Source organism: Oncorhynchus gorbuscha, linkage group LG01 (genome assembly GCF_021184085.1).
Source record: "Oncorhynchus gorbuscha isolate QuinsamMale2020 ecotype Even-year linkage group LG01, OgorEven_v1.0, whole genome shotgun sequence".
In the NCBI taxonomy this organism is placed as follows: Eukaryota; Metazoa; Chordata; class Actinopteri; order Salmoniformes; family Salmonidae; genus Oncorhynchus; species Oncorhynchus gorbuscha.
Genome location: NC_060173.1, coordinates 88,650,433 through 88,671,728, shown reverse-complemented (window position 1 = coordinate 88,671,728; position 21,296 = coordinate 88,650,433). Strand labels below are relative to the sequence as shown.

The 21,296-nt window shown below is 45.5% G+C and overlaps 1 protein-coding gene across 6 annotated transcripts; it reads left to right on the top strand.

The window, feature by feature from the left end:
* Positions 1-759: 759 nt before the first annotated feature.
* LOC124045189 (sentrin-specific protease 7-like) lies at positions 760-19,965 on the top strand. Of its 6 annotated transcripts, none has more exons than XM_046364455.1 (23): positions 760-940; positions 4,447-4,586; positions 4,724-4,795; positions 5,505-5,620; positions 6,199-6,444; positions 6,580-6,647; positions 8,067-8,215; positions 8,361-8,760; positions 11,674-11,810; positions 13,300-13,431; positions 13,555-13,588; positions 14,085-14,318; positions 14,439-14,848; positions 15,013-15,143; positions 15,285-15,401; positions 15,541-15,660; positions 15,746-15,838; positions 17,487-17,701; positions 18,166-18,221; positions 18,341-18,384; positions 18,529-18,597; positions 18,780-18,930; positions 19,175-19,965. In XM_046364455.1, exons 2-23 carry the CDS (start codon positions 4,539-4,541, stop codon positions 19,337-19,339), a joined length of 3,207 nt encoding a protein of 1,068 aa, XP_046220411.1. In that variant the 5' UTR covers positions 760-940; positions 4,447-4,538; the 3' UTR covers positions 19,340-19,965. The 6 variants fall into 6 exon arrangements, with proteins under 6 accessions (XP_046220411.1, XP_046220402.1, XP_046220415.1 ...); XM_046364446.1 differs by having other exon boundaries at positions 4,447-4,601; XM_046364459.1 differs by lacking the exon at positions 4,447-4,586.
* The last annotated feature ends 1,331 nt before the right edge of the window (positions 19,966-21,296 follow it).

Genomic DNA, 21,296 nt, shown 5'->3' with positions numbered 1-21,296 from the left:
AATTAAGTTCAATGCAGTTATCCAAACACATTCATCAGTATTGGGTCCATTGAGCCAAGTTTAATCTTTGACCCCAGATGACCCTTGTGGCTGCTGCCTGCTCACCAACCCCTCCACCCAGGGACTGAGCTGGCTTGATGCCCTTGCTGCAGCTTCTGCTCCCGAGTGGCGCAGCGGTCTAAGGCACTGCATCTCAGTGCAAGAGGCGTCACCACAGTCACTGGTTCGAATCAGGCTGGATGTGATACGTCCCATAGATCGGCGCACAATTGGCCCAGTGTCGTCCGGGTTTGGCCGGGGTAGGTCGTCATTGTAAATAATAATTTGTTCTTAAACTGACTTGCTTAGTTAAATAAAGGTTACATTTTTTTTAAATGCAAAAAAAATTGAACAGTAATATTTGAAAAGTGTCTTTTGTTTTGCGTGCATATAACTTCTCAGAATGTAAATTATGAGCAATTAGATATTAAAGTATCTGATGAACGTTATCAAGAAGTGCAATGAATCATTAAAACATTTCTTACATATCTGCCACGTTAAATGAAAAATGGTGGACCATGAGTAGCCTACATATCAAGTAATTTGATACTATGAAGGTATATTAGAATAATTCAATGTATTTCATATTTAATATCATATAAATGTACATTTGTAACCATATAATAAAGCCATAAAACATAGACATGGATGCAAATAACATTCTCATTCTATGGTCTCATATAGCTAGATTGTTCACTTCCGGAAACAACAGGATGTTCTTCTGAACCAGGAAAAGCTTGAAAACAACGGCAACCTTTGCCAACAACGTGTATTTATGATTTTATGGGCGTTGCAAATAATCAGCAAGATGATTTGGAGAGTGCAGTAGCTGTGTACATTTCCCGTCTCCTCGTTCTTTGGTCACGCGTGTGTATGTTGCACTAACTCACTGTATTACCGAGTAAGTATGAGAACTGGGGACAAAAGTTATCTGCTAGCTAGCTAACGTTAGCCTATTCATAGATGCTAGCTAAGGCTCGCCTACACCAAATGTCTGAAGTTACAGGCAGCCTGTTGCCAGGTTTTGTTAGCTAGCGTGACTGTGCATAGTTGAATGATATTCTAGAATAACAAATGCCATACATGAAGATAACCATTATACGAGCAATATTTAACGTTAGCGAAATGCAATTAATAGCGACCAGAGGACTAGCCAGTGATTGCTAGCATAGTAGTCCATGGCACGGGCCAGACCCCCAAATGAGGGCCGTCGGGCTCACTCTTGGGGTGGCGATCTCTGATGGCAGCTTTCTCCGTGTTATCACTCTTCATCCCTCCATCCATTTATTTTTACCATTGTTCGCCATATCGTAAAATTCCAATGTCCGTATAGAACCAGTTATTGCTCACCTATAACGTTAACCTTTAATCATATCATTAGTAAACTTCGATTCACAGCTATCCATCCACATTTTGTAATGCTCATGCTTAAAAAAGTCAACCCTGATACATTTGGGTGGTCATGCAATGACCTTTTAAGTGGTATACATATAAACAACTTCAAATGTGACAACATAAGGCTGTTTTTTCCCACATTAGGAATGTTTTCCTTAAGAAATGAAATCCACTTCATGTTTTGTTTCCTTTGCTTCCTTACTTCCTAGTATCGCAATACTGATATTGTGACAACAATACCCTTGAAATTCGAATGTTGGAAGCTTAGCCATATAATTCCATATAGTGGGGCAGCTATGGTTTTGGATTGTAACTTCGGTGATAGAAGCATTCAATTGCACACACACAGAACAGGGTTTTAAAAACATTTGTAGATACAGGACCATCACAGGATTCACGCATTAACTCCACTGAAGCTTTTTTTCAATATGGCAGCCAAACAACTCAATGGGGTGAAACATAATTGTAGTATGTCCAATAATATATTAAAATGGTCATAGAGATGTAGAATACACAACCAAATGAGCCAATTGTGCCAGCTATATAAATATGTTAAATGATTCACAGAACTGGGGTAAGAATGTGCCCAACAAGCTGTCCTGATCACTGATTTCTTAACATGTCAATGCTTAAAGGGGCAGTGCAGTTAATGTGATTTTGTTTATTTTTATATATTTCCACACAGAGGTCGAAATAACACTTGGAAATTGTGACATTTTTTATAATGCAGTTTTTGTGTAAGGGCTATTTAGAAGAAAAAATGGCTGTAATTTCAGTTTGTTCAGGTGGGATGGAACTTTTGGCCGACATGACAATGTGATTTGATTATAATCGACCAATGATTGTTAATCTGGCTAAGCAGGTGCGCTCTAGAGCATCCTATCAGCCAATCAGGGCTGTGTATGTAAATATCTTATTTGTTTCCTAACGCCTGTATGATCAGCCTGAGCATTTCCAGGGCCAAAGGAGGCTTGGAGATATAATTGAGAAAAAGAGGTATTTTCATTAAATAAACACAATGATTTGTTAGATACAGTGTTTGTTAGATACAGTGATGATTTAAAACAATCAATTACAAAGACTGCATGGGGACTTTAATTGCAATATTTAATCTTTTTTTAAACAAGATTTTATACATTATATTCATGGATGTGGGCTGATTTAAAATGATATACAATGTTGTTTTATTAACCGTTTTCATAAAGCAGAGGATTAGAATATTTTCAACTATTATCTAGATGAGAGCAGAAAACCATTACACATAATTAGTCAAAATGTTAAGGGATTTAAATTTATTTTTTTATTTCACCTTTATTTAACCAGGTAGGCAAGTTGAAAACAAGTTCTCATTTACAATTGCGACCTGGCCAAGATAAAGCAAAGCAGTTCGACAGATACAACGACACACAGTTACACATGGAATAAAACAAACATACAGTCAATAATACAGTATAAACAAGTCTATATACAATGTGAGCAAATGAGGTGAGAAGGGAGGTAAAGGCAAAAAAGGCCATTGTGGCAAAGTAAATACAATATAGCAAGTAAAACACTGGAGTGGTAGTTTTGCAATGGAAGAATGTGCAAAGTAGAAATAAAAATAATGGGGTGCAAAGGAGCAAAAAAATAAATAAAATACAGTTGGGAAACAGGTAGTTGATTGGGCTAAATTATAGGTGGGCTATGTACAGGTGCAGTAATCTGAGCTGCTCTGACAGTTGGTGCTTAAAGCTAGTGAGGGAGATAAGTGTTTCCAGTTTCAGAGATTTTTGTAGTTCGTTCCAGTCATTGGCAGCAGAGAACTGGAAGGAGAGGCGGCCAAAGAAAGAATTGGTTTTGGGGGTGACTAGAGAGATATACTAGCTAGAGCGTGTGCTACAGGTGGGAGATGCTATGGTGACCAGCGAGCTGAGATAAGGGGGGACTTTACCTAGCAGGGTCTTGTAGATGACATGGAGCCATGGTTTGGCGACGAATATGAAGCGAGGGCCAGCCAACGAGAGCGTACAGGTCGCAATGGTGGGTAGTATATGGGGCTTTGGTGACAAAACGGATTGCACTGTGATAGATAATCCACCCCAAACCACTAATTCCTATGTGTAACAGTGTCAAACTGTGTTAAATAACAGTAATATGTGAAAACTATATTTTTTTGTGGGCAAATATTTATTTTTGTCATTATAACAAGGTTGGTATGCGAAAATGATTGTGGAAACCCACAACAACCCACAATGCAATGCTCACTCTGGGCTAGCTAGCTAGCAAATGTAAATCCACATAATAATATCAGCATGTGAAGTAGATGGGCAGCTGTAAAATCGCCTAAACAAACTGCACCCATTAATTTAGGAGTCTCTCACAAAGTTCAAATTGCAGTTTCCATTTTAAAGCCATTTTTACCTAACCTCCCGAAAATGTGTCAGGGTTTCCATTTTAAAGCCATTTATACCTAACCTCCTGAAAATGTGTCTGATGGATGTGTATAAGTGAGCAATAACTTGAAGAATACTGACATTGTTTTTCAGTTGGTAAAATCAGTTGGAAAAATGATTGGGATGGAGGGATGAAAGAAATCGTGGTAACACAGAGAAAGCTGCCTTAGCAGCACCGCTATCGCACAACTCTAGGGACATAGACCTTCAAGAAAATCACTGAGACATCGTCATCCCAAGTGAGCCCGACCTGGCCCATGGACTATAGCATGCTAATGCAGTAAAATATATGCACCACACTGTGGCCTGTCAAGATGCTGCTGTTCTTGTGGATTGAGAGATGTAGAACATGTACCCATAATGAACCTGTAGTTGCTTACTAACTGCTATTGCAAGTTTATAAACAATGCTTGTATTTGTCATGGCAAAAGCATTACGCATTAAATACACACTAAAAATAATCACACTTGCACGCACCTGATACTGTATTTAACAACATATATCCCCAAGGTATGGGTGATTATGCACATTTAAACTGACAGATATGAAAGTGATTGTATACCATGTGTGTCTGCTGCAGATCTTGCTTGCTGCATCGCCATCGCTGCCTTGGTTGGTGACAGGAGGCTCTGGAGGAGTGTCCATCAAGCCCTAAAGGGCCATAGCTTGGTCATGATGGACCACAGGAGAGCTCTAACCATTTCACTGGCTGTTGACAAGGTGGATAACGCTCAAGTATGTCTGGCCTGCCTGGTTATGTTCATTCATTGGGATTCCTAGTCTTTTTCTCAGTCAGTATGCAAGGACTATAATCAATAATAGTGAGCATAGTAACAGTACCCCTTTCTGCTTTTTAGATGGGAAGTCCACTCAAAATCCCTAAGACCCTCCTTTCTTCAGAGTTGGGATGTGGGAATGAAGAGGCACAGGTAGATGTTATTCTCTTTGGGTAACATTTCTCTTAAGGTGTCCGCATTTTGTAACTTTTCTGTTGGTTTTGGTTTTCGGCAAGGGTTTTCTCGGTTGTTCGTGCACACTGTTTTATTTTCTTGAGGCAAGCCGAAGTCTGTAGCCAAAGTCTACGCCGTTTTGTCTGTGATTGGTCAACAGTAGGGATTCTTTAATGAAGTGTTTGTTGTCATTCAACGAGAGACGACTCGCTTTCATGTACATTTCTTCAGTTGAGAAATACTGCACCAAACATCTTAGTTAGATGTAAAATTGCGAATTGCTAAGATTTCGACAAATTTTTTTTTCATGACAGATGTCTTGAGTTATGTTAGATTAATTCAGACTTCTGAGGGAGTGTATACTGGCTACGGTACTATTGCGACTTTTCAATCAACGGTCTTTTAAGGGAGAATGCGAGCACACTCGTTCAGATCGCCTAGCCTAAGTAAGTAGGGCACACTAAGTAAGGCTTGTGGGGTCAAACATTTAGTAAGAAACAAAATTATACCTGAAAGATCTTAGCTGACTTTCTCACCTTCTGTCCCTCTCTCCTTCACACACAACATTAAAATGACTGAAAATAAATGAAACGACAGATTTCACCTTTAACCTTTTTCCCTGAGGTTTTAATATTGTGGTCAGGGCAGTGGGTCAGTAACTTTCCTCCTGCCTTCCTTTCTCCAACAGATTCATTGGTCCCAGATTGCTGGGGACAGAATCAAACTCCAAGATTCCCGTCAGCAGAATGGATCCATCTCTTTGGATCATGGCCAGGTGGCTTTAGCCCAAGCGGCAATGGACAGGTGAGGAGCAGCATTTATGGAGCCACAGATGGAAAGTTCTGTTCGGAAGCAAGCATACATAGTCTGGTTAGATTGTTGCAGGTTCATAGATGATTTTACTCTATAACACGGTCACTTAGTAAGATACAGCCTTTGTCTTACTCTTATACTGCCAAAGTATACATTTGAATTCATGTTATTATCTGTGAACTAATTGGGAGCCTTTGCACGGTAAAGTAGAATTTGTCATTGGGTGCAGTTTTCCAAACGTTCCACAGATGGGGCTCTTCCCCTAAGTATTATTCTCAAAGGTAGCCTACATGCTCCGGGTACACCACCATTACTGGTACTGTAGAGATATAGCTACAGCAGCAGTGCTTATCTTTCCCACACAGACACACTGCCTGGTCCTATCAACCCCATTCCACCAGTCTGCCCCTCCCCCCCTATAGCCTAAGACAGTTTCCCTATTGGTTAACTAACATGTACTTGGTCAGAATGGTTATCATATAATCCGTAATGTCATATCAGGTCATGATGACACAGAATGGTCGTAGGGCTGTAAAGGTTCTGACTGGTTCTGTTCCTTCCTTCATCAGGCAGGTCCAGTTGGTCCTCACGGACGTTTTAAAGACTGAACAGGGGCTGGCCTACCTGGACAAGAAAAGGCGTGGCCTGATGACTGACAATGGAGAGAGAAAGAGAGAGTCGCGGGTGGGGAGTGGGCAGAGGAGAGTGTCTCCGAGCAGCAGAGAGGGGGGGGGGGGGGATCGGAGAGATGACCCCCAATACAGAAAGAGACCCCATGACCACGATACACCCACCTCGACCCGCAAGGAGACAAGGTAATGCTGGGTTAAATGTTGCTGAATTTAGGATGCCAGTGAGCGATCAAGAGTTAAAAGCACAGTAAGTATACAAACAGTAGAATTTTGTTTGGGTGGCTTCTGACTTTCTTTCCTTCTTTCTCTCTTGTTTAGGTCACACCATAGAAGGGGGTCAGAGGAAGAAGAGGAGATGAAAGAAGTCATAATAGGAGAGGAGAACGGTGAGAACCAGGGGCCTCATTTATAAAAATTGCGTACGCACAAAATATGCCCTAAAAAATGTGCCAGTTTTCACGCAAAAATTGCAATTCCTTTCCAAACTGAACTTGACGTGAGAATGTGCTTATCTTCCCGCAAACTTTAGACCATGAGTACACAGTTTCTACTGGTTGAAGTACTGCATTACATACAAGAAGGCAAAAGTAGTATCCTTGTGCAAATGTGGAATATATATATGGCACTCTTATTTATAACAAAAAAAACAGGTAGCCTAGCTAAATATAATAACAAGATGCTACATGTACAGTGAGCATCTCTCATTTAATTGGGCCTATTAGATATTATAATAATTTTTTATTTAACCTTTTTATTTAGCTAGGCAAGTTAAATGCTATCGTAACTTCACGTTTTTATTTAACTAGGCAAGTTAAATGCTATCGTAACTTCACGTTTTTGCTCTATGCATCCGACAGGGAGTGTAGTTTTATAACACAGTAAAATCTAACCGGTGAACAGACAGTTGATATTTTGCATTGAGATGTATAGGCTACCACTGTAACTAGGCCTACTGTAGTTGAACATTTTTTCAGAGTGGACATCGTTTCAGAATTCACGGGCAGTGCAGCTTATTTAGGTTTGGGGAAAAGTGAAGGTAAAACCATTATTGCATTCGAGGAATCTGTTTACAGGTCCACAACAATTTGTAATTGTTTTTGTCTTTCAGAAATGGTCATATACAGCAAATGTCCCTGGAAAAGAAAACATTCTGACAACCCCTCCAAAGACATTTGATCAGTTTGCCTTGCATTGCTATTCCCTTTAGATACTGTCTTCCATACTTCCAAAGTATGCAGCACAGAAGGGTGTTATTGTCCCCATAAAAGGTGAATGATGGGTGTTTTTTCAGGCGGAGTTATAATGCTCGTTCACGCGCGCACAAGTTTACGACAGGTTTGATTTATAATGGGAAACATGCATGTATGTATGGCGTGCGCCAAATTTAGGAATCACAATATTTTTCTGCGATCGCAGTCTTTTCAGAAATGAGGCACGCAGATATTTAGTGTTACATTTATGCAATGCTTATGAGGCCCAAGAGATGCAGTGAAGATCACACACACACTCCTACCGTCCTGCCCCCCCCCCCCCCCCCCGAGGGTTCTCCTTTTTGGAAAGGCTCTGCAGTATTCCTGGATTCAAGCCTGTTGTAAATAAACAAACACTTTACTTTATAGAGCTGTAAAACAAAGACCTGCTGAATCTGCACCTTTCTTTCCTCTCTTACACTCACAGGCAACGTTGATTTAATTCTCTGTTACGGTCATTTGTTTTTCCATATCTGCTGCCCTACTTTCTGGAGAGTAGGAACACGTTTATTGTATCTGGTGTGATAACTTTATCACCGTCCCTTTACTCTGCAGAGGTTAGTGTGTCAGGGAGGCGCAGGTCCGGGGTACCTCTGGAGGAGGTGACCTTTACTGAGGGGGACAGGCACCAGAAAAAGTGTTACCCACAATCCACCAGGACCAGGAAGTTCAATTCAGGTTCAAGTGAATCCACACGCACTGAGGTAGGATCTCTGGATAGAAGTTACCTTAATACTGACATTAAAGTTGTCTGACTTTAAGGCTAAAGCCAAAAACCTGCACGCTAGAAACCAAACCATTAGACAACCAGCCCCCAGCTTAACGCAACCTTTATCCGTCTGTTTCCAGGGGGAGAGATGTAGGAGGGACTCTGGGCTCTACTGTAATGGACAGGTGAAGGATGGATGGATGAAGGATGGCGTGGTGGAGAGCTTGACCACAGACACCTCCAGGCGCTCCAGGGGGAGCGTGCTGCGCCTGTCCGCGGAGTCCAGAGGCGTGGGAGGACTGCTTCCAAAACGGCTCTGTCTGGAGGGGACAGGGGGCAGAGACACCAATGTAGCATCCATAGAGGTAGAGGTGGGTCCCTCCGACTTTGACGGGACCTTGATGGTTGTCACTGTGGGGGAAGACGAGGAAGTTGTTAGCCCCTCTAACCCCAGCTGTGGAAAGGAGAGGAGAGGAACCCTGAGGCTGTGCCTGTCCTCCAGCCAGGATAGGTCGCCCAAACCCAGCCCTGCTGAACCCAGTGAGTATAGAGCACACTGTATGCTGCATACCTTCACTCCTGGTTTGCTTCTTTCACCCCATCTCTCTTATTGAAACACACAGATTCCTCCCCCTCCTGGAGTGGTTACATTATGTAGTAACAATGTGCTTGCCCTGCCCACCTGAGCATCTGTATACCTTATATTTCCTCTGTTTGAGGGGTCAAATCCACTTGTCAATTAAATCTCACTCGATTGATTGCTTTCATTTTACTCCTGCGACTCTTTCATACTCTTGCTTGTGCCTTTCGTTAGCGTTACGACCACAGACAGTTTTTATAATGACCTGTCAGACACCCCGGCAATGGCTGAAATGAGTTCAATGGAATACATTGTCTCTCCGTTGCATCTCTAAGAACGATAAAGCTTAATCTGGGATTTAACTCTCAGTTTAGAAACTTATCCTGCTATTGACACACTTGTTGAATTATACAACAGTAATTAATGAGGCTAGACAGTGCAGGTAGGGAAGACTGAGCAGGTGGGTGCAGGTAGGGAAGACTGAGCAGGTGGGTGCAGGTAGGGAAGACTGAGCAGGTGGGTGCAGGTAGGGAAGACTGAGCAGGTGGGTGCAGGTAGGGAAGACTGAGCAGGTGGGTGCAGGTAGGGAAGACTGAGCAGGTGGGTGCAGGTAGGGAAGACTGTGCAGGTGGGGAAGACGGAGCAGCTGGGTGCAGATGGGGAAGACGGAGCAGCTGGGTGCAGATGGGGAAGACGGAGCAGCTGGGTGCAGATGGGGAAGACGGAGCAGCTGGGTGCAGATTGGGAAGACGGAGCAGCTGGGTGCAGATTGGGAAGACGGAGCAGCTGGGTGCAGGTGGGGAAGACGGAGCAGTTGGGGAAGACGGAGCAGTTGGGGAAGACGGAGCAGTTGGGGAAGACGGAGCAGTTGGGGAAGACGGAGCAGGTGGGGAAGACGGAGCAGGTGGGGAAGACGGAGCAGGTGGGGAAGACGGAGCAGGTGGGTGCAGGTGGGGAAGACTGAGCAGGTGGGTGCAGGTGGGGAAGACTGAGCAGGTGGGGAAGACGGAGCAGTTGGGGAAGACTGAGCAGTTGGGGAAGACGGAGCAGTTGGGGAAGACGGAGCAGTTGGGGAAGACGGAGCAGTTGGGGAAGACGGAGCAGTTGGGGAAGACGGAGCAGTTGGGGAAGACGGAGCAGTTGGGGAAGACGGAGCAGGTGGGGAAGACGGAGCAGGTGGGGAAGACGGAGCAGGTGGGGAAGACGGAGCAGGTGGGGTGGGGAAGACGGAGCAGGTGGGGGAAGACGGAGCAGGTGGGGGAAGACGGAGCAGGTGGGGGAAGACGGAGCAGGTGGGGGAAGACGGAGCAGGTGGGGGAAGACGGAGCAGGTGGGGGAAGACGGAGCAGGTGGGGGAAGACGGAGCAGGTGGGGAAGACGGAGCAGGTGGGGAAGACGGAGCAGGGGGGAAGACGGAGCAGGTGGGGGAAGACGGAGCAGGTGGGGGAAGACGGGAGCAGGTGGGGGGACGGGAGCAGGGGGAAGACGGGGAAGACGGGTGCAGGTGGGGGAAGACTGAGCAGGTGGGTGCAGGTGGGGAAGACGGAGCAGGTAGGGAAGACGGAGCAGGTGGGTCCAAGCTTTTTCATCCTTTAACAATCACCCACTTGGGTGATTGAAAGATTAACTTTGTTGCCGGTTGTCGTGGTAATACAATGAAAGTTTAGATGCGATCACCATATAAATTCAAAGATGAAAAAGCCTGGAAGGAGGAGAGATGACTAGAATCGATTCGGTTGACCGTTTTATGTGTTTATTAATTGTCGGAGTAGAGGACCTTGTGCATTTCAGGTAAAATAACAACTCAATGTTTATATCCCAGGACAAATTAGCTAGCAACAGCAAGCTAGCAAAATAGGACAAATTAACGTTAGCTAGCCGGTTTGGGTTCCGTGTGTGTGTGTGTGTGTGTGTGTGTGTGTGTGTGTGTGTGTGTGTGTGTGTGTGTGTGTGTGTGTGTGTGTGTGTGTGTGTGTGTGTGTGTGTGTGTGTGTGTGTGTATACATCTCTGCCAGTATCGCCTTTTTGTATGTGTAAAAAAAAAAGTTTGTGTGCTTGCACTAGCTGTGGCCTACAACACTTTGCCATTGCTATGGTTACTGCCCCCCAACATAGAAGGATCACTGCTGTCCCTGTCTTTGTTTCATAGTCCATTACACCACAGTCGTGTGTGTGTGTGTGTGTGTGTGTGTGTGTGTGTGTGTGTGTGTGTGTGTGTGTAATATAGGCATGGGTGTTATCCAGATGTCCATACCGTTCCAGTACAATACAGTATTACCAGTAGTGCACACAAGGGTGGCTATTTCTTTGCAAACGTAAAAAAATAAATAAGTATGCTAATAAAGTACTTGTGAAATCCCATAGCGGACACTACGTAAATGCTAACAAGCGCAAGCGAACATTAAACTAAATGCAAGGACAGACAACCCAGCTCATTAAGTTCTCAAAGGAATACACTCGAACTTGATCGAACTTGATCCAGGAGGGGGTTGATAGTCTCTGCTGTAACCAAGAAGCTTTTGATTTTATAAGCTAGCCACCTATAGCTAGCAAGTTAGCAAATCAAATGCATAGCTTGAGCTGGAGACCGTTAACTTATACTAGTTATAAGATATTTACTTGGCAAACATTAGTTGTGAATTCTCTCTTTGCTGCTCAACTGGGGAGGTCACATCATGAAACTTCCGTTTGCGCCATGTGCAAGCTGTTAACAAATGTACCTGAATTGCATTTTTGTGTGAGTCAAAATTAGAATTTTGAAAATCATACGCTCTTTATTTCAAAATATCTCAGTATACCGCCCAAGCCCAGTGTAATAGTATTTCACTGCAACAGGTTTAATCTGTGTGTGTCTGTGTGTGTGTGTTTTCTAGTTGTTCTCTCCAGTGATGAGGAGGAGGTAGTCACCCCATCCCGCAGTTCAGTCCTTTGGCCACAGACTGGCGCTAGTGATTCTAAGCCCCAGAGAAATCATTCTCAGGAACAAATGGTGGCAGAGATGCACTCTCAGGTGGGCAAAAACAACTTCTGACATCACAAAGGATGGAATAGGGGGATCTCACAATGGATGACATCACAGAGGGCAGAATAGGGAACATGCTGCTTGCTTAGTGAGTACCACTTCCTCCTGGTTCGGCTAACACCGATGCTCGAACCCAGAACCACTGCCTTGCTAGAACATGTGACCGCCCTCTTGAAGCGTCTTACCAGTCAGCTCCACGTGAAAAGCTGTTCAGACATTTCAGGCTGAGGAGTAGGCTTCACACATCCCCATGTTCTACACTAACGCTCATTGACATTGGTTAGCTTTGCTACCAGCCAAAGGACATTTTTACCGGTTGAAAGTGTTTTTTAAAAGTATAATGCAGTTGATTTGCGACATGACACAAACGTTATGTTAAGCAGGACATTCATACGAGCCTTACAATCTAATTCTAATCTAAAAGTGTGAAATGCACTCATGAGCTACATGTAAAAAAATAAAAATAATTTAGCCGTCAGTCTAGGTTTTTTGTTAGTTTAAAAGCGACTGAGATTTTGTATGAAAAGCACTATATAAAATACACCTATTGTCATAACTCCCAGTGTTTTCCCCTACGGTGGGGAAATTGTGGATAGCGACTCCAGAGTATAGATTACGGTGATGTCACAAAGGGCTGATCACAGAGGGATCAGAGGACAGAGGCAGGTGGTGTTAGTGAGGGCGTTGCGTGACTAGACTGGCCCGAGGGGGTAGAACCACCACCCGCTTTAGAGGCCGGTCAAATCATAGGAGGACGAGCCAATTGCCCTCAGCTGCACCACAAACAAATGAACACACATACACTGCATTATCAAAAGTATGTGGACACCTGCTTGTCGAACATCTCATTCCAGAATAATGGGCATTAATATGGAGTTGGTCCTCCCTTTGCTGCTATAACAGCTTCCGCTCTTCTGACAACCGAGAATAGACCATTTTTATGAGCTATGCGCTTCAGCACTCGTCGGTCCTGTTCTGTGAGAGTGTGGCGCCTACCACTTCGCGGCTGAGCCGTTGTTGCTCCTAGACGTTTCCACTTCACAATAACAGCACTTACAGTTGAGCTGGGCAGCTCTATCAGAGCAGAAATTTGATGAACTGACTAGTTGGGAAGGTGGCATCCTATGACTGTGCCACGTTGAAAGTCATTGAGGTCTTCAGTAAGGCCATTCTACTGCCAATGTTTGTCTATGGAGATTGCATGGCTGTGTCGTCGATTTTATACACCTGTCATCAACCCATGTGGCTGAAATAGCTGAATCCACTAATTTGAAGGGGTGTCCACATAATTTTGTCTATCTAGTGTATGTTAAACCGATCTGTTGATTTAACTAAGTCTCTCGCACACAAACCCTTTCTATGTCTCCTTGTTTATCCGGATTCTCTTGTGCCCTTGTTATCAGAAAGCATGGTTGTTGTGGGCTTGCATGTACGTGTGTGTCACTCATCAAAGTGTTTGTGTGTGTGTTTGTTTCAGTTGGTGCCTGGGGTGGTGACCGGATTTGGGGTGGCCCCCTTCCCCAGCACTGAGGACTCTGAGAATATGGGCCTGCCCTTCTATTCCCTGCACTGTGGGGGGGTCCGTGGGGAGGCCAGCGGGAACCTCAGGGTAATGTTCTGAACACTGCTCCGACTGTGGAGAAGATGCAGTACATACTAGAATAAACGTTCAATACATAGCGGCTCTTGCAGTGCTTATGTGACGTGTGGACCTTTCTTTCCTCCTCTGCAGATCACAAACCAAAGAATCATCATACCAATTCAAGGTAATTCAGCACCCCTGGATCTTGTCTTGTGTTATCGCCACAGCCTTTACCATCCAGTCCTGGTCCTTAACCTTTAATCCGTTTGGAACAATGGCATTGTTACTTGGTCCAACCTGAACTAGACCGGCTGTGGTCGCTAGCCCCTCTGGTCGCTAGCCCCTCTGGTCGCTAGCCCCTCGTGTGGTGGCTACATAAAAGCTCACTTTTGAAATAGATCCTGCTGTGGTCCTCCTGTCTGTCTGCACACCATCCTCATCTTCAGCTGAGTACACATGCGTGTGTCTTTGTGTGTGTGTGTCAGACCCTCAGGGCTTTTGTGCTCTTTTTCACCTCTCTGCTGGTGAAATCTGTCTGCAGAGAGCTAACGTGCTTTCCCCTGTGACTCCTGATCACTACTGTATATGGAATAGTAAGTTTTCCTGGTCTTTGTCTCCTGAATAAGCCCCAGGTTTGGATGACCAGGTTGTTGACCCCTCTCTCTCCCCTCTGTCTTCAGAGCCTTCGGGCCTGGTAGAAGTGATGGTGACTGTGGAGCGCTGTCAGCTGTGGCGGTACAGCGTCTGGGACTGGGAGGAGCTACAGGAGAGAGGGCTGGGATGGGAGGTTGAGGGGGAGAGGGGGCTGCTGCCCCCCGCGCTCCTCCTCCTCTACGTGTCAGACACCCAGGCAGCCGCTGTCCAAGAAGACCTGAGTGAGCTGTCAATCAAACAGGCCTTAGACCCACCCACTGGTGAGAGCCTGCCTTGTGGGACCAAAGTGTGAGTGGGTGGGTGTTTGCTCAAGAGTGTGTACGCCTATGTGCAATGCAAATGTGTTTGATTGTGTTGTTTGAATGTGTGTGTGTTCACAGGACAAGCCAGTCCCTTTCTCTTGCTCACTCTGTGCGACCCTCTGGAGGGGGTGGAGGGGGCTCTCCTTCGCTCCATCCTCGACATCATCTGTCTCAACAACACTCCGCACGTCGACGCTACACGGCTCCGTGGCAGCTCTCCTGCCAACTGGGTTGTTGACCTCCACAGTCCCCTCCTGTCATTGGATGACAGTCTGGTGCTGGTCAGCAGAACTGGACTGGACCCGCAGCTACTCTCCCTACTGGGCCATAACAGTGCCAAGCCTGGGACAGAGTCAGACGAGGACCAAGAACCAGAACAGGACAGAGACACACCTGGGCTGGAGCTGGACCCTCTGGACAGAGAGGTGGAGGGGGAGTCCCAGACGCTACCAGACACAGATACACAGATGGAGGAGGAGCAGAGGGAGGTTGGTAGTACTTTGACTGTGTTTGGCTGCGGATGTGTATGTGACTGATGTCAATAAGCTCAACCATAACAAAACCCTAAGCTCTAACGTTTAATAATCAAATTGACAACAATTTGATTATTACAATACCATTACAATACCTCTGTCATTTGTCACCCCTCCAGGGGAGTCCAGTCCAGCCCAGACCCGTGTACACAGTGTGTCACCACAGAACCAGAGGCTCCTACTCTGTGTCCCTGGGCCCCAAGCCTGGCTCCAACTGGACCCGGTACACACACCAGGGCCCCACACGCAGGCAAGCTACACAACTTGTTGAGTCTTGGGAACAGGTTAGCCTGCACACCCAATGAATCTCCAGGACCTGACACTGAGACACTGGCTGTAGAGACACGTGTAGATATATGGCTTCACTTCTTTCTCATCCTCCTGTTCTTAGGTTGATCCAGTTTCCTCCACCGCCTTCCAAAGGAGGGATCACCGTGACAACAGAAGATCTGGAGTGCCTTGACAATGGCCAGTTCCTGAATGATGTCATCATCGATTTCTACCTCAAGTGAGTGTGACATCAGTGATTGCATGGAGTATCTACCCTAACGGAGACATCCTCTCCTCTGTACACAAAAATAAAAACTGTTTGGGCCAAAATGGAGGACAGTTTCAACCCCTGCATGGCTCTGTCTCTGTCTCAACAGGTATCTGCTCCTGGAGAGGGCTCCACAGGATGTGGCTGATCGCTCTCATGTCTTCAGTAGTTTCTTCTACAAGCAGCTCACACGCAGAGACAACGCAAGTGAGGACAGCACCAGCATCTCGTAAGTGTGTGTGTATTTTGGTTTATCATTCAGTCATTTGTATTGCAGTGTAGGTTTCATGTGTGCGTTGTCTGTCTGTCTCCAGAGCACAGCAGCGGCGGCACCAGCGAGTGAAGACGTGGACACGACATGTGGACATCTTCAAGAAAGACTTCCTGTTTGTGCCTGTCAATCAGGAGTGAGTGACACGCACACAGTTTTGATTTAAAAACATTTGGTTAACTTTTTTTTTACTATTACACATCCTGTTTTCCTTAACCCTACCCTTAACCCTAACCCTACCCTAACCCTTACCCTTAACCCTAACCCTTAACCCTACCCTTAACCCTACCCTTACCCTTAACCCTAACCATACCCTTAACCCTACCCTTAACCCTAACCCTACCCTTAACCCTAACCCTACCCTTAACCCTAACCATACCCTTAACCCTAACCCTACCCTTAACCCTACCCTTAACCCTAACCCTACCCTTAACCCTAACCCTACCCTTAACCCTAACCCTACCCTTAACCCTAACCCTACCCTTAACCCTAACCCTACCCTAACACTTAACCCTACCCTTAACCCAACCCTACCCTAAACTAAACCTAACCCTACCCTAACCCTACCCTAACCCTAACCCTAACCCTACCCTTAAACCTAACTCTCTACCCTTAACCTAACCCTCCCCTAACCCTACCCTAAACCTAACCCTGCCCTAAACCTAACCCTACCCTAAACCCTACCCTAAACCTAACCCTACCCTTAACTAAGTCGCTCTGGATAAGAGCGTCTGCTAAATGACTTAAATGTAAATGTAACCCTACCCTTAACCCTAAACCTAACCCTACCCTTAACCCTAAACCTAACCCTACCCTTAACCCTAAACCTAACCCTACCCTTAACCCTAACCCTACCCTTAACCCTAAACCTAACCCTACCCTAAACCTAACCCTACCCTTAACCCTAAACCTAACCCTACCCTTAAACCTAACCCTACCCTTAACCCTAACCCTTAACCCTACCCTTAACTCTAACCCTACCCTTAACCCTAACCCTACCCTTAACCCTACCTTTAACCCTAACCTAACCCTACCCTTAACCCTACCCTAAACCTAACCCTACCCTTTACCCTAACCCTACCCTTTACCCTAACCCTAAACCTAACCCTACCCCTAACCCTAATCCTACCCTTAACCCTAACCCTACCCTAACCCTACCCTTAACCCTACCCTAAACCTAACCCTACCCTAAACCTAACCCTACCCTTAACCCTACCCTTAAACCTAACCCTACCCTTAACCCTACCCTTAACCCTAACCCTACCCTTAACCCTACCTTTAACCCTACCCTAAACCCTACCCTAAACCTAACCCTACCCTTTACCCTACCCCTAAACCTAACCCTAACCCTAATCCTACCCTTAACCCTAACCCTACCCGTAACCCTACCCTAAACCCTAACCCTACCCTTTACCCTAATCCTACCCTTAACCCTAATCCTACCCTTAACCCTAACCCTACCCTTAACCCTAACCCTACCCTTAACCCCCAAAACCATAAACCTAACCCTACCCTTAACCCTACCCTTAACCCCCAAACCATAAACCTAACCCCTGAGCTTAAAATAGCATTTTAACAAATCCCTACCCTTTTAGGACATTTGGGGTCCTGATAATGTAGGAAAACAAATACACACACACACACACACACACACACACACACACACACACACACACACACACACACACACACACACACACACACACACACACACACACACACACACACACACACACTCATCAATAACCCATGTGACTTATAGTGCTTTCTTCCTTGTATGACAGAGCCCACTGGTACCTGGTGGTGATCTGCTTCCCTGGCCTGGAGGAGCCCCAGTGTGAGGAGTGGCGCAGCCCAACCTCGCAGAGGGGAACAGGGGGGGAGAAGCCAGGCAAGGCCCAGGCTGAAGAGGCCTCCGGGTCTGAAAAGCTTAATGGTGTCACTGATGTTCCCCCTGGTCCCACAAACACTGACAACCAAGACAAACTGACACTTACAGGTATGTGATTAAACCATTCTCATCATGTCTCTCTCAGGACGTTAGACCTTGGTGAAACCATCAAACGTACATAATATTTAAACATGAGTGATTATTTGCATTGCTTTAGGAAGTATGACTCTGGGTAGTCTAGATAAATGCACCTTCTTTCAGCTGTATTTGGGCACAGCATGAAAATCTAGAGCTGTGGTAGGATGGAGCCAGAACATTTAGGAGAGAAAATAGTTTAAGACCTGCTCTGGATTTTTGTAATCCAAAAACAATCGGAACACCAGTCACAGACAGAAACAGAGAATGACGCTGGAACTAAATGGGCTTTAATCTACTGTGTTTTTATGAGACTAAGACACAGTCCATTCTCTATGTCACTGTGCTGTGATAACATACATCATGACCATAACGACGACTGAAACCCTGGGATGGGACATGAGGAGGATAATGCTGCGGATGTTTCCTCTCTCTAGTTTCAGAGAGTGTTGTCCAGGGTGACTCAGTACTCCAGCCCCCTCCTGGTCCTCCGGTAAGACACAACTGTCTTTCGGGCTCTTATGTTGGGTCTCACGTTCTCATATTTTCATTGTTTTCCGTCTCTCTCCCTCTGTTCTCTTTCTTACCTTCTGTCATTCTTCTTCTCCCTAGGACTGCACTGAGAAGACCTGCCGCAGAGAGAATGTCTGTAAAAGGTGAGTGGAAAGACACACACACACACACACACACACACACACACACACACACACACACACACACACACACACACACACACGCATACAAAGAGCTCATAACTGGATGTTTATATGCAATTGTGAAATGTTTTTCTCTTCTCTCAGACCCTGCATTCTCATCATGGACTCCCTCAAGTTCTCCCTCCATGAGCGTGTCTTCAAACTCTTACGGGAGTGAGTGTGTTCACTTTTCATGTGTGTGTTAAATATCTGTAGACAGAATGGAAGGGTGTGTATATGCCTGTGTGGGTGTGTGTGTGTGTTATCTGTAGACAGAATGGAAGGGGGTTTGTGTGTGTTTGAATGTGTTCCTTATGGGTGTTTTAATGTTCTCTCTCTCTGTGTCTCTGTGTCAGGTACCTGCAGTCAGAGTGGGAGGTGCGTCGGGGCTCTGTGCGTGAGTTCAGTTCTGAGCAGATGAGAGGCTCTCACTGTAAAGTCCCTCTACAGGACAACAGCAGTGACTGCGGCCTATACCTGCTGCAATACGTTGAGAGTTTCCTGCAGGTAGCTATGCACCTGAAATAAGAACACACACATACATACGCATTCACACACTTCCCACCTGTAACCAGCGGGGGTATTGAACTGGTGTGTCTGAACAACTCAAGACCATGTTAGCCAACTGAGCTAAAGCTTGAGTCTTCTAGTCTCAGGCAAGGTTACTTATGTTTTTCTCTTATGAGAACATTCTCACAAACACATGCTGGCATACACCTACTGATCTCTCTCCTGACCTTTCTCCCTTTAGGACCCTGTGGTGCACTTTGAGCTCCCCCTGCGCCTAGAACACTGGTTCCCACGGCAACAGGTGCGGAGGAAACGAGACGAAATCAGGGACCTGGTGCTGAACCTGTACAGACACCAGAGGGGCACGGTGGGTAGTATAGGAAACATGGGAAATATAGGCAGTTAGGCACCGTAACCACCTTGGGAATCTGCTCATGCTGAGCAAACAGGAAATTGACATTTCAGCCAGTGATATGGAAATATGATTTCTTAGACAATAAGCGTATGTAGTTGTTTCACCGGCCAGCAGGGCCGTTCAAACATACAGTACATGCAGATGTCTCATCATGTCAACAAGAAATTAGCCCCTAACATCAGATGTTGCTTTAATGACGTAAATCCAACTGAGGATGGATATAAAATACTTGCTGTAGTAGCTGTTGAGTTGCTGTAGCTCAGGTTCTTGTTTGAAGTTGGTGCATTAAAGGGTCATTCCACAGAAATTCAACAGTTAAAACTGTTATTTTTTTACCCTTTCAGTAGAATGCCCCTTTAAAGAGTCTGTCCCCACTGCATCTTCGATATAGAACCACATACCACCACTATAGCCTCATTTAACACGAGATCAGATTCAACAGGGTCTCCCTTTTATTCTTTTACCTGTTTTACGATGAATTCCCCCCCTCCCCCATGTGATTCTATTGTAAATGTTATGTCAGTTTGATTTTTATATGTGGATTTTGTTTTAAACTGTACATTTTGATGAAAACCTGTTTTGAATATAAAATATAATAAATGCATTTGTAGTCGGAATTACAATTCATTACCCAGGAGGTGATCTACTGGCACAACCAACTTAGCCGTGTGGTGAAGGCCACTCCAGTTATAACACATACATACAGAGGGGGGGGGGGGTTAGAAAGAGACTCTGGCCCTGTCCAGAAACAACGCCTAGCCATTATCATTGTGTGGATCTGATTTGTGTGTGTGTGTGTCAAATCCAATCACATTTTATTTGTCACATGCGCCCAATACAACAGGAGTAGACCTTACAGAGCCCCTAACCAACAACGCTGTTAAAAAAATAAAGATAAGAAATAAGTGACAAGTAATTAAAGAGCAGCAGTAAAATAACAATAACTTGACTATATACAGGGGGGTACCGTGCAGAGTCGATGAGAGATGACAACAGAGAGTGACAGTGGTGTGAAAGAGGGTGGCTGGAGTCTTTGGGGGGGGCAATGCAAATAGTCTGGGTAGCCATTTGATTAGGTGTTCAGCAGTCTTATGGGTTGGGGGTAGAAGATGTTTAGAAGCCTCTTGGACCTAGACTTGGCGCTCCGGTACTGCTTGCTGTTCGGTAGCAGAGAGAACAGTCTATGACTAGGGTGGCTGGAGTCTTTGCCAATTTTTAAGGCCTTCCTCTGGCACCGCCTGGTATAGGGGTCCTGGATGGCAGGAATCTTGGCCCCAGTGACTTATTGGGCCGTTCGCACTACCCTCTGTAGGGGCCGATCATTTGCCATACCAGTCAGTGATGCAATCAGTCAGTATGCTCTCGATGGTGCAGCTGTAGAACCTTTTGAGGATCTGAGGACCCATTATAAATATTTTCAGTCTCCTGAGGGGGAATAGGTTTTTTTCGTGCCCTCTTCATGACTCTTGGTATGCTTGGACCATGTTAGTTTGTTGTTGATGTGGACACCCAAGTAACTTGAAGCTCTCAACCTGCTCCACTGCAGCCCCGTTGATGAGAATGGGGGCGTGCTTGGTCCTCTTTCCTGTAGTCCACAATCATATCCATTGTCTTGATCATGTTGAGGGAGAGGTTGTCCTGGCACCACACGGCCAGGTCTCTGACCTCCTCCCTATAGAGTGTCTTGTCAGTGATCAAGCCTACCACCGTTGTCACCGGCAAACTTGATGTTGGAGTTGTGCCTGGCCGTGCAGTCATGAGTGAACAGGCAGTACAAGAGGGGACTGAACACACACCCCTGAGGGGCCCCTGTTTTGAGGATGAGCGTGGTGGGTGTGTTGTTAACTACCCTTACCACCTGGGGGTGTCCCATCACCCCCAGGGAGTCCAGGATGCAGTTACAGAAGGTGTTTAGTTCCAGGGTCCTTAGCTTATTGATGAGATTTGA

Coding starts and splice junctions, on each gene's coding strand:
- LOC124045189 (XM_046364446.1), top strand. CDS start 4,539: ATGATGGACCACAGGAGAGCTCTAACCATTTCACTGGCTGTTGACAAG. Junction 6,445..6,579: donor TCGACCCGCAAGGAGACAAG/GTAATGCTGGGT, acceptor TCTCTTGTTTAG/GTCACACCATAGAAGGGGGT. Junction 17,702..18,165: donor AGACAAACTGACACTTACAG/GTATGTGATTAA, acceptor TCCTCTCTCTAG/TTTCAGAGAGTGTTGTCCAG.